The 13,613-nt window shown below is 41.0% G+C and overlaps 1 protein-coding gene across 3 annotated transcripts in view; it reads right to left on the reverse strand.

The window, feature by feature from the left end:
- The window catches only part of LOC109936649 (protein argonaute-1), a 127,317-nt gene that overhangs the window by 32,076 nt on the left and 81,628 nt on the right, over positions 1–13,613 (reverse strand). For all 3 annotated transcript variants that reach the window (XM_048612843.1, XM_048612842.1, XM_048612844.1), the window contains exons 3-6: positions 13,308–13,428; positions 11,307–11,488; positions 4,962–5,098; positions 2,516–2,650 (exon numbers count right to left, since the gene is read on the reverse strand). In XM_048612843.1, coding sequence (XP_048468800.1) covers positions 2,516–2,650; positions 4,962–5,098; positions 11,307–11,488; positions 13,308–13,428 — 575 coding nt within the window. The remainder of the gene's footprint in view (positions 1–2,515; positions 2,651–4,961; positions 5,099–11,306; positions 11,489–13,307; positions 13,429–13,613) is intronic.

Genomic DNA, 13,613 nt, shown 5'->3' on the forward strand with positions numbered 1-13,613 from the left:
TCTGTTTTCTCTCCACAGATGCTGCCAGAGCTGGAGTCATACTATCATTCAGCACAGAAACAGACCCTTTGGCCCAACACATCTATGCTGTCCAGGTATCCCAAACTGAACTAGTCCCATTTGCCTGCGTTTAGCCTATATCCCTCTAAACCCTTCCTATTGATATACTCATCCAGATACCTTTTAAATGTTGTCATTGCACCCGCTTCCACCACTTTCTCTGGCAGCTCATTGCATTCATGCACCACTCTCTGTGTGAACAAGTTACTCCTTAGGTCCTTTTTAAATCTTCCCCCTCTCACTCTAAACCAATGCCTTTTAGTTTTGGACTCCTCCACCCGAGGAAAAACAACATCGGCTGTTCACGATATTCATGCCCCTCATGATCTTATAAACCTCTATAACGTCACCCCTCAGCTTCTGTTGCTCCAGGCAAAAAAGCACCAGCCTATTCGGCCTTTCCCTACAACTCAAGCCCTCCAATCCCAGCAACATCTTTGAAATTTTTACGGCACCCTTCCAAGTTTAAAGACATTCTTCCAATAGAAGGGCAACCAGAATTGTATGCAGTACTCTAAAAATAGCCTCACCAATGTCCCGTACAGTCGCAACATGACTTCCAAACTTCTACACTCAATGCACTGACCAATGAAGGCAAGCATGCCAAACACCTTCTTCACCACCCTCTCTACCTGCGACTCCACTTTCATGGAACTATGCACCTGTACCCCTTGGTCTCTGTTTGGCAACACTTTCTTGGCCCTAACATTAACTATATAAGTCCTGCCCTGGTTTGCGTTACCAAAGTGCAACACCTCACATGTATCTGAATTGAACTCTACCTGCCACTTCTTGGCCCATCTGATCAAGGTCCCATTGTACTCTGAGATAATCTTCTTCACTGCCCTTCGCACCACCAATTCTGGCATCATCTGCAAACGTACAAACCACACCTCCTATATTCACATCCAAATCATTTACAGTTGGTTCTGATATAATGTGTGTTTCTTCAACCAGAATTGGTTTTGATGCGATTGAAGATTATACAATGCTATTTGTAAAATGCAAACTTTTCCTACCTGTATTGGCAATAACTCGATTCTGTCCCCATCACTTTAAATGTTGCGGTTATTGTGTGATTTTCTTATAACGCAAGATCGCATGAGAACGGAACTATCCCATTATATCAGAACCGACGGTATATAAATGACAAAAAGCGGTGGACCCAGCACTGATCCTTGTGGCACACCACTGGTCACAGGCTTCCAGTCAGAAAAGCAATCCTCTACCTCCACTCTCTGTCTCCTACCTTCAAGCCAATTTGTATCTAATTGGCTAGCTCCCCTGGATCCCAAGTGATCTAACCTTACTAACCAGTCTACCATGCGGAACCTTGTCGAACATCTTGTTGAAGTACATATAGACAATACCGTGCTGTCTTCATCAACCTTCTTTGTCACCTCTTCAAAAAAAAACTCAATCCAGTCAATGAGACACGATTTCCCACACACAAAGCCATGTTGACTATCCCTAATCAGCACTTACCTTTCCAAATGCATGTAAATCCTGTCCCTCAGAATGCCCTCCACCAACTTACCCACCACTGACACAAGGTTCACCAGTCTATTAGTTCCCCAGCTTTTCCTTACAGCTTTTCTTAAATAATGGCACCACATTAGCCAACCTTCAGGCTTCCGGCACCTCACCTGTGGCTGACAATGATAGATATCTCAGCATGGGACCCAGCAATCTCTTCCCTGGCTTTCCACAAAATTCTAATCTCATTAACCAATCTGCCATGCAGGACCTTGCCGAACGACTAGTGTCTCCAGCAATTTCTGTTTCTTTCCTAAATCTTCAGCATCCACAGTTCTTTAACTTTAGTCAATTAAATAAATGATCTGGTAGTCCTTTAATTTGCTGCTTATAGGATCTTTTGCAGTATGCACTGGCTTTCACAATATGCATTACAAGAGTGACAGCATGAAAAATATTGACGTTGAATGAATGAATGCAAGATTACTGTGAAAGCATCTACATGGAAAAAGGCACTTCTTCAGGTGTCTTGACAAGCATTCTCCCCCCCAGCAAATATGGGGCAGCACAGTGGCTCACTGGTTAGCATTGCTGCCTCACAGTGTCAGGGACCCGGGTTCGATTCCACCCTCGGGCAATTGTCTGTGTGGAGTTTGCACATTCTCTCTGTGTTTGCGTGGGTTTCCTCCCACATTCCAAAAATGTGCAGGCGAGGTGGATTGGGCATGCTAAATTGCCAATAGCGCTCAGGATTAAGTGGGTTACAGGGGGACAGGTCTGCGTGGATGCTCCGAGGTTTGGTGTGGACTTGTTGGGCCAAAGGGCCTGTTTCCACATTGTAGGGATTCTATTACAGAGTATCTGGTCATTTATCACTGTTTGTGTGCCTTGCTGCATGCAGATAGCTACTGTGTTCACTTAGAAAATACTGACTAAATTCCAAAACCATCAAAACAAAAAAGTAAATGATCAAACCTACCTTTAATTTCTTTAGTAAAACGCACTCTTTGAGAGTCAGTAAGTGGCTTTGGCTGCTCATCGATGTTCCGTATGTCAAGGACTTCACACATAAATTCAATTACAGGCTGAGCTTTGTAGAAAGCTGTTGCTGATACTAAAATAGGGTAAAAGGGGACTGTGGTCAGTGACTATTACTCACTGTCCATATAACTGACAAGTACAACATGTAAGATTAAAATCGCTGTTCAAAAGTGACTGGCCAAAAACTATTAAAAGAAATGTTAAAAGATGAAAAGTTACTTTAGAAGAAACACTACAAATATCCTAAGCACTTTTACCAACTTGCAATGAGACAGCATCTTTAGCACAGGGAAACTTCATAAAAGGTGCTACATAAAGCTGTCCTTGTTAAGCCATGAGATGTTCCATGCAGTTAAAGACACCTAAAAGGTGCTATACATCTGATAACAACAGGGACCCAGTTTCACTTCAGTGCTTGTACTTGCAACTCTTACAACCAACTTTCAACTATATGTGCGCATAAGGATATAAAACCACATCATGACTCAAACACGAAACAATAACTAACCATTTGCGTCATTTCAAAAAATTTTGGCAACAAAAAGACTAACGGGCAGTCATGTGTCCTCAGTCTCGAAAGGACCCATTAGGAAGAGGAAACTAGAAGTATGCAAGTCTAAAGAGACCTGACGAGACAGCGAGAGGATGGTTTGCAATCAAACAGAACTGTGGCTGAGTTGTTTGCAGGATGTATTGCCAGTGCTTTGGGAGGGTTTAAAAAAGGTCTTGGTAAGAGTGTCAGAACCAGGAGAGAGACAGAACCAGGAGAGAGACAGCACTAAGACAGCAAATAAGAAGTTAATAGGTGGGGTCAGAATAAGGGAAAAAATAATAAAGTCTAAATCAGGGTTCCTGCACATATGTATGAAGGACACGTTTATTGTGAAAGCCATCACTAGATGGAGCAAATGAGCGTACAAGCACAGGAAGACAATGCAGCAGTGAGACATCACTGCCCAATTACACAGCAGCAACAGCTGACTGTCACAAAGATGCTGCTGCCAATATAATCACTGTGATCACACTCAATCAGCTGAACAAAGCATCACACGCTTCGGAGGGATATTGGCTAATCAAAACTTCCTTTACTTCTGAACAGTCACTTTCTCCCACATGGGGACAAAATAGATGGAACGAAGGAGCATTCAGCACCCCATCCTGGAGTGAAATCAACATAAGGAGCTATGGGAAATGGCCGAGGAGCATGGGGTATTGGGTCTCACTTCTAAAAGCTAAGTAACATGAAATAAAAGGTGCGGAAATCTGTTCATGCACTAATGTTGACAAATCATGGCGTGGAAATGTGAATTGCACATGTACAGCCACATCCTGACATCTGTCATGGCCTAATGTCACCAGCAGTCAATGTAGCATTTGGAATAATGCATGAGAATGCACAAATACACTCAACTAGATGGACAAATTTCAGGCAGAGACTGCCATATGAAAATATGATGGTGTGGCTAAAATAGAGATCTGACTCGAAGAAGAGCAGAATTGGGTGTTAAATATTTCTGCAGACACGTATACAAGGAAGACAGGTAAGAACTAAAATGGGGTTGGGTTGTAGTATTGATTAAGGACAGCATTACAATGCTGGAGGAAGAGGATGTCCAAAGGGATCAACGATCGAAGTGATTTAGCTAAAGCCAAGGGACAAAAAAAAACTCTCAATGTAGTCCACTGGCTACCAAATAGTGGGAAGGATGTAGAAAAATTTGAGATGTTCAAAAATTATACAGTAGCTATTATAGGGAACTTTAATTATCTGAATATAGACTGGAACAGTAGTAGGGTAAAGGGGACAGAGAAGCAAGATTTCTTAGGATGCATTCAGGAGAATTTGCTGCAGCAATATTTGCAGTCCAAAGAGAAAGGAAGCACTGTTAGACCAGGTTCTTGGGAATGAGGTGGGCCAAGTAGATCAAGTGTCTATTGAACCATAAAGTTTATAGTGACACCTACGAAAGGAACAGTAAAACTCACAACGCAAGGCAGTCTTCTTCACAGCTGTTCTAAATACGAAAGCAATTTATGTTGATGCAACTATCATAATAAACGGATGCTCTGCAGGCAAAAATTAACATAAAACTAAAAGTATCATTAAACAAAACGAATCTCACCAGTTGCTTTCTATAATGTAATTGATTGCAAAGCAGCCTTCCTTTCACAAAAAATTTTTTGCCAGGGTATATTTGCACAGATGCTATAAGGTTCATTGTCTAACATGGCCATTCTTTCTTTAATTACTCCCGAGCCTGCGTAATTTATTCATTCCTTAGAATGTACATCATAGTTTTGTTTTAAAAATAGACAACCTTGACCTTCAATAACAGGTAAAAGAACAATTGATCAATTTAATTGTTTAACAGAAAATACATTACCATCAATGTTCAACATCATTTTCCACATGGCAGGTCGGACAGACTGATGGAAACCAAACCAGACTTCTCTACCTCCACCCAGTGGGTGGTAGTAACCCTCGGGTGGAGAGAAGAAAGATCGACCAACAGGGGTATACCTGAAATTAAGAAATGGGTATTGATCTGATTAGTAGCCTCTCTCACATTCCATATAATTAGGGACAGAGAATGAGGTCAGGTAGTGGTTCTAGTACATTTCTGTACAATCTGACCATGAAAGTCCACACAACTGATTCCTTATACTTATTCACAGCTACATGCTGTTTCAATTGTGTAGATATGACTGTTTTTAGCATTGCTGCCTCATGAAATTCAATATCAAGAGATCTTTGTAGTCAGTGTCAGAAATTGACAATTAATGTAAATTAAGGGGAAACTGATTAGCTTGGTCTTTGCCAAAACAAAATAGTGAACCTAACCCAAGTATGGTTGCAGGTAATCTGGCATTTAACTGCATGTAAAATTGCAGATTATAACAAAAAAAACTCCACATTTTTGTTCTAGAATATAATTTTTTGTTTGCCAGATTAGCTTCCCTGCTGTGTTAATCAATTCGTTTCACTCAATCTTGCACTCCTACTCCCAACTACAGAAACTATTTGGCATTGAAGCAAAATTTCACGTGGCCTTCAAACAAAGTTCACTGAATTTCATTTTTGAATGAGTAGGATTGAACATTTCAAAGCTGAACTAGAGGACACTTAGATCAAACTGACAACCACTCTGTTAAAATGATAAATTGTAGGAAAACATGAGATGCGTCCAAAAGTAACAGAAACATTCATGTAAGGTTGGAGTCAGAAGGGCACTTTTAACAAACTTACAATCCTAGAGGCACTAGTTCAAAGTTTGCTGGCCTTGGCCACTGGAGGGGCAAAGAACAGGCTAAGGAATTCTTACTACTAACTCCAGGATGCAACCCACTCTGCAATGAAAATGCCATCTTTTCACATACCAATTGTAGCTGATCCACAGGACTGATACCTGTCAATTTAATGCTTGGCCTTCAACTGGGTGTTAAATAGTCCTGGACACTAGGGAAACGCTAAACACATCCGCCAGTATTTTAAAAACTCTCTCCTCGTCAAATGTACACAGTCCAACGGTCATACAAGCTGCCTGCTGCTTTAAACTGACCCATTCTCAATGCAAGCACGTTCATAACAAGACATCTGGATGTGCCAATGCATTATTCTGGAGACAACAGGTTGTCAGCTGTGTTTTATTTTGTGTTTTCAGCCAATACAGCTCCCTGCTCACTGTGTCTGGGCTACACTCAGGCTGGGCTGTCAGCATATACATTGTTCTCAAGTCTGCTTGGGAACCTTATCTCTAAGTAAGGATTTCATTCCTCTTGTGCCACCGGAAGCCAAAGATGCCGAAATGGTTCAGAAAAAAGCTCAACGTTGAGTAGCTTCAAGAGTCAAGCAGACTAGTGACCTTCCAACAATGTCTTCCCAAAATCTCTGGAGAGTTCATTTTAGTGGAATGGAGGAAATCTGGGAGACAGCAATCATTTCATGCTGTGAAGAAACCATTGGCTACAGGACCAAGAAACACCAAGACTGGCTCAATAAGAATGACCACATCTTCCAAGACCTCATCAACAAGAGGGAAACTGTCATGCCTGGAAAAATGACATTACCAGTGAGTCAAAGAGAACTCATCAATCAAAGGTGGAGTTACAAGGGAAATCAAGAACCAATGGTGGACTGAGAAAGCTAAGGAGCTGTAACTCCTTGCTGACAGGGGTTTCTTCAGTACCACCAAGGCAATACATGGGCCAGACACCCTGGGCCTCAAACCAGTTTGGACTAAGGATGGAACTCTTTTCAGACACAGAAAACATCAGCCTCTGATGGAGGGAATACTTCAAAAGAACTCTTAAACTGCAATGCAAATGTTGATGAGGACGTGTTTGAAGAAATCTCCCTACTCCCAATCAATGATGATCTTGGACTCCCATCTACAATGGCAGAAGTTGAAGCGACCATTAGACACACAAAGAATGGAAACACAGGAGCAACTATTCCTGAAAATCTAGGACAAAGAAGAATTCCCTGCTGATCCTAGGAATGCTGTCTTTGCCACTGTCTTCAAGAAGGGAGACAAAATGGTCTGTGAGCCTACCAAAGAATCCTCAATTCTCCATTATTAAGATAGTCTCTGTCCAAACCTTGCTAGGCACCTTCTTCCAGTCCGAGGAAATCCTTCCTGAAATCCAGTATGGCTTCTGACAAAACCATGGATTGTTCACATCTTGGCAACTCCAAGAGCAATGCCAGGAACACCAGCAGCCACTCTACCTAGCCTTCATGGATCTGATCAAGGGTCTGATTCAGTCAATCGGGAACCGCTGTGAATGATGCTGTCAAAGGCTGGCTGTCCAGTGAAATCTATCAACATCCTCTATCTCCTCCAAAATAAGATGACGGCAACAGTCCTCACTGATGGTAATAGTGGCAGAATCCTTTAAGGTCAAGAAAGGGTCAAGCAGGGATGTCATCACCCCACTCTTTTCTGCATTTTCATCGTCACTATTCTTCATCTGTCAAGAACAAGCTTCCCACTGGTGTTGAAATTATTTACAGGAGGATGGAAATCTTTTCAAACCCAACCGGTTGAAATTCAAGAAAACAACATTGATTTCACTTGTGGAACTTTAGTATGCAGATGAAAATGCCATTTCTGCTCTCTCAGAACAGGATCTTCAAGTCTCGTTTAATGCCTTCACAGAAACATTCTGACAAACTGGTCTCAGTCTCAACATCAAGCTGACTCAAATCCTTTAGCAACCCATCCCAGGACAAGTTCTGGCCCCTCCCTCTATTAAGATCAATGGAGAAATCATCCCAAAACGTGGAACATTTCCCTCGAATACTTAAATATGACAGTCTTCAACAACCATGATATCTGTGCTGACACCAAGATCCTTGTATATAAGGCAGATACACTTCTGATTCTTTTATATGGCTCTGAGGCTTGGACTACATACAGACACCACCTCAAGACCATTGAAAAGTTTTCAGAATGCTGTTTTCAGAAGGATCCTTTGCATCAACTGGGAGGGCAGGCGTACTAACACCAGCATCCTTGAAACAGCTAAAAGTACCAGCATCATGATTACAATCACCCGAAACCAACTCTGCTGGGCCAGCCATGTGCTTAGGATTCATGAGTTCCGACTGCCAAAGTGAACCTTCTTCATCCAGCTCAAGGAAGACACCTGAACAAGAGAACAAGGAAAGCCTTTCAAAGATTCTCTGAAGGCTTCCCTCAAAAAATGCAATATATTATGTCAATGTATGGGAGATCCTCGTACAAAAGAAATTGACTTCGAGGAAACTCCTGTATGAAGTGACAATTCTTCAAGAACATCCATCAGTAAGAAGCAGTCTGGAATGGAACCAGAGCAAGAAGTGCAAATGATCTCAAGTCCAAGGACCACTTGCACCTCCTGGAAACACCTGCCAATAGTGTGGTCAGAGATGTGGCTCCAGGATTAGGTTTATAAGCCATGAAAGGATCCACAGAACTCATGACCAGTGACACGGAATTTCCTAGGTGGGCTGTGATTGCTGATGACAATGATGAAATGAATACATGTATTTCTCTTCAATGAGTTATTTGAACTCCTCAGTATATATTACGTTTTACTGACATTTCACGACTAAACCTTACTACGATTTGCCCATGTATCTGTAGATCTGTGCATCCTGAATCTTGAGTTTTGTTTGCTGGCCTCTTAAACTTCAACCATGGCAAGTTGTCGGCCTACACTAAACCAAATTTTCAATTCATTGTCAAATCCTTGTACCTTCACCAAAAGGAGAAATTTATTTGACCTTGTCCTCACGAATCTATCTGCTGCAGATGTGTCTGACTGTTAATACCTTCGATAGGAGTAACCACTGCACAAGTTGCTGTGAAAGTGAAGTTCACTTTGAAGATATGTATTGCACTACCACCGTGCTAAGTGGGACAAATCTTGAAGTGGTCAACACATAACCCAGCATCGATGAGGGGCTGTAGACCATCAGCAGAATTATATTTAACCATTGTCTGTAACCTTATGATCTGGCATATTCCCCACTTCATTACTATCAAACCAGGAAATCAATCCTAGTTCAATGAAGAGTGCAGGAGGGTATTCCAGGAATATCATGCAATCCAGAAGCATCATGCAATCCAGACTTACCCTTAAAAAAATGTCAACTTGGTGATGGTACAATGCAGAACTACTTGCATTCCAAACAACAGAAGCAGGGTACACTAAACTGAGCTGAATGATTCCACAACCGAAGGATCAGTTAAAAGCCCTGCGATCCTGCCTCAGCCAGTCATGAATGATGCTGGACAATTAAAGAACTAACAGGAGAGAAATATCTCCACCCTTAATGATAGGAGAGCCCAACACATCAGTGCAAAAGATGTGGTTGAAGAATTTGCATGTACCTTCAGGCAGAAGTGCCAAGTGGATGATCCATTTCTGCCTCTTCCCAAGATTTCCAGTGTCAAAACACAAGTTTTCAGCCAATCTGATTCAATTCATATGATATCAAGAAACGGTTAAAGACACCGGATGCAGCAAAGGCTGCAAGTCCTGACAATATTCTGGAAATAGCACTGAAGAAGTATGCTCCAGAAATAGCCATGCCCTTACACAAACTGTTCCAATACAATTAAACAGAGGCATTTACTTGGCTTGGCAATGAGGAAAATTGTCCAGGTTGTTACTGTTCACAAAATATGATCAAATTACACCTGGCCAATTATCATCCACCATTCTCCTCCCAAAGTGACGGAAGAGGTCATCAAGACTGGTATAAAATAGCACATGAATACCCTGCTCACTGACACTCAGTTTGGGTTTTGCCAGCTACTCAGCCCCTGACCTCACTACAGCCATGACACAAACACAGAGAAAAAGAAGACCTGAATTCTAGAGATGAGGTGGGAGCAACTAGCTTTGACATCAAAGCACCATTTGACTCATGCATCAAGGAGCCCAAGCAGAACTGCAGTAGTGGGAATCAGGGGGAGGTCTTCACTGGTTGAAGTCATATCTAACACAAAAGGAAAATGGCTGTGATTTCTGAGGTCCAAAGAAATCACTGCAGGACAGTGCCTTAGGCTCAAACATCTTCAGCTGTACAGTGACTTTACCTCCAATATAAGATCAGAAGGATGCACTGATGAAATGCACAACTTGGAGCACTAGTCACAGGTCCTCAGATACTGAAGTAGTCTGTGTCCATATGCAGCAAGACCCAGGTAACACTTAGGTTTGGGCTGGTAAGTAACATTTGCATCGCACAGATACCACGCAACGAACATATCTAATGAGAGAATCTAACCATTATTCCTTGATCTTCAATGACATTATTCCCAATGAATCAATCACTATCAACATCCCTGGGGCTTACTATTGACCAGAAACTGAATTGGACCAACCAAATAAATAACATGGCTACAAGCAGTTCAGAGGTTCGAAATTCTGAGTTAACTCAGCTTCTGTCTCCACAATGCCTGTCTACCATCTACAAGGCAAAAGTCAGAAGTGTGATGGATTACTCCACACTTGCCCGAAGGGGTGCAGCTCCAATTCTCAAGCATCTCAATACCATTCAGGACAAAGAAGTCTGCTGGATTGATACCCAATCCAACACCTTCAACATTCACTCCCTTCACCAGCAACACACAGTATCAGCACTTCTACCAATTATAAAATGCACTGCAATAACTCATGAAGTATACTTCAGCAGCACAGTCCAAATTTGCAACTTCTACCACCGAGGTGGTCAAGGGCAGCAGATGGATGGGAATATCAGCAGCAAGATCCCCTTTAAGCTAAATACTACCCTGACCTAGAACTATAATTGCAATACCTTCACTGGGTTGAAATCCTGGACCTCCTTTTACAACAGCACTGTGGCTGCCCCACACTCCAAGGACTGCGGTAGGCAGTTCACCACAGCAATTAGTCGTGGCCAATAAATGCTGGCCCAGTCTGTAATGCTAACATCTCCTGAATTAATTTAAAATTATCATGTTGCCTTTGGTACTTTTTGCAAAATCACCTTAAAATCACTGTCCTTTAATTCTCGACCCTAGTGTTAATTGGAACAGTTTCAACTTATTCTGTTTAGAGCCAACACAATATTGAGCATTCCAATCAAAAACCCTCCCAAACTTCTCTTTTTGCCTTAACAAATGTAAAATCAAAACAAAAAATTAAACCAAACATTCAAAGCTTTGGCTATTACATTATACTCCTTCTGATAAATCAACAGGAAGTTAGATTACCTCATTGATGCCAGGTGCCTCATAGCTACATCCAGGGCTTGAACAGAGTCTAAAGGAACCTGAATTCGACCACTGACGAGGGCTTCATGCAGCAATCTCCAACTCACCACTGCTAACCATTTAATTGAAACTTTAAAAATGCGATCTTTTCCTTCACCGGGTATGGTCACCTCAAAGTCAACCTTACATTTAAAAAACAAATAAATGAGACCTCAATGGGAAGATTATTCACTCTGGGTAATTTCAAAAGCTGAACTAAAAATAATTGACCATCCAGACCAGCAAATTTCATGGATTATAATAATTAACTATCAACATTAAATACTGGTCTGTCAAACAACCTCCTTGTACAACTTTCCATCTTTGGGGTAGGCTGCTGAGAAGAATGATGTACAGTTTTTGTTTTACCTTAAATGAATCTCAAAATTTGATTTTAAGTAATGCACAAAAATACTGAAAAGTGTGAAATAAAACTAGCTTTGCGTAACTGCTTACTTACTTAACAATTAAAATAATCAGGCACACAAAATTGGCACACCATGTTTAATGGGGTGGAAGAATAAGGACACTTTACTGAAAACTCCCAGTATACTGGGATTGTATCATTTATATTTACAATAGAAACACCATATGTGACTCATCAACAGCAATCCTCAGCGTAAAATGTTGCTAGTTTAAGTGATCACATACATCCACCTTGCATTACTTTAACATAAGAAAATGCCTCATAACATTGTAGAACTTGAATTCCATAAAAATCTGGAATTAAAAGTCTAATGACAACCATGAATCCATCACCGATTGTAAGAAAAACCCATCTGATCCATTAATGTCCTTTAGGGAAGGAAATCTGCTATCCTTACCCGGTCTGGTCTACATGTGACTCCAGACCCATAACAATGTGGTTGACTCTTAACTGCCTTCTGGGTATTTAGGGATGGGCAATAAATGCTGGCCTAGCCAGTAACGTCCTCATCTCATGAATGAATGTTAAAAAAGCAAAATCAGGCTAAGATTGATAGAACCAAACAAAATACCAGATGGGAAGTTAACAGCTTGCTAAACAGAGTTTAGGATTTGGGTAGCTAAAACATGGAAGGCAATGATGAGATGAAGGGCATGGGTGGCCATTCAACAAATGCAGAATTCTTCATAAGGTATATGATAGTTAGGGGCTATTCCATAGAAAGACTTGACACAAAAATGAGAATTTTAAGTGGGCAGGAAGCCAATGTATGGCAGGAGTGATGTGCGAGCAGGACTTAGTGCAAGTTAGACTTGGGATGACCTCAAGTCCATGGAAGCTGGAAGATGGGAGACCAAATGGGCCAGCATCAAAATAGATAAATCTAGTGGTGACAAAAACAGTGATTATGAGAATTAGCAGATAAGCAGAGATAGTCAATGTTAAACAAGTGGAGGTAAGCAATCTTTACAAAAGAAAATATACTGATAGTTCAATAGATTCTTGGTAAAGTAACAAGGTGAAAGATAATCGGGGTAGGCGGGAGCTGGATTTGAGATTCAGATCAGCCATGATCTTATTAAATGCTGCAGCAGGCTCAAAGGACTGAATTACCTCACTCCTGCTCATTGTTTCTATGTACCTTTATGAAATTGTATCACTGCTAAACCACCTCAGCAGAGGCAAATTTGTTAACTGCACAAAGTCTGAAGAAACAACACCATAAGTACTGCAACAATAATGCCACATATTTCACATGAATATTCAATGAATATTGGAGCAGTAGAGTGAACTCAAGCTCATTTTTTTCATAACACAATTGGCAGTTTCAGCTTAGAGTGTAACCTATGACTAGATCAGCTGAGTAAACAACAGGAATCAAATATGCACCTCTCTGATTTTTATAGCTAAACTCTACACAAAGCAATTTTGGGACTTAGTTTCACAGACTGAAAAGAAATAGAGCTCTCATTTGTGGTTTGGGAAGAAAGAATCTCTTGCTCAGAAGAGGATAAATCATCAGTAATTTTTCATACCCGATCCTGGCCGATTGGTAGTAGTGTTGCTGTATAAATATTCTTTTTCCCATCATACACTGGCTTTCTGTCTCCAAAGATCTGAGGTTTGAAGTGTTGAACCATGTACTCCACCACTTCCCTGCAAAACAGACATGTTGAAAACATTCAAAAAGCCTTTGAGTTTTAAGGCAATTTTATTATCATATAGAGATGAAAATGATATGTGCTTTTACTGTATATCAATTTAAAAGACAAAATGGTTAAAAATGTAGTAACTGGAAGTGCAAGCAGAAATTTGATTTCTATTGTAGTGACTGCAAGAAT

This window comes from Rhincodon typus, chromosome 27 (assembly GCF_021869965.1).
Source record: "Rhincodon typus isolate 14 chromosome 27, sRhiTyp1.1, whole genome shotgun sequence".
In the NCBI taxonomy this organism is placed as follows: domain Eukaryota; kingdom Metazoa; phylum Chordata; class Chondrichthyes; order Orectolobiformes; family Rhincodontidae; genus Rhincodon; species Rhincodon typus.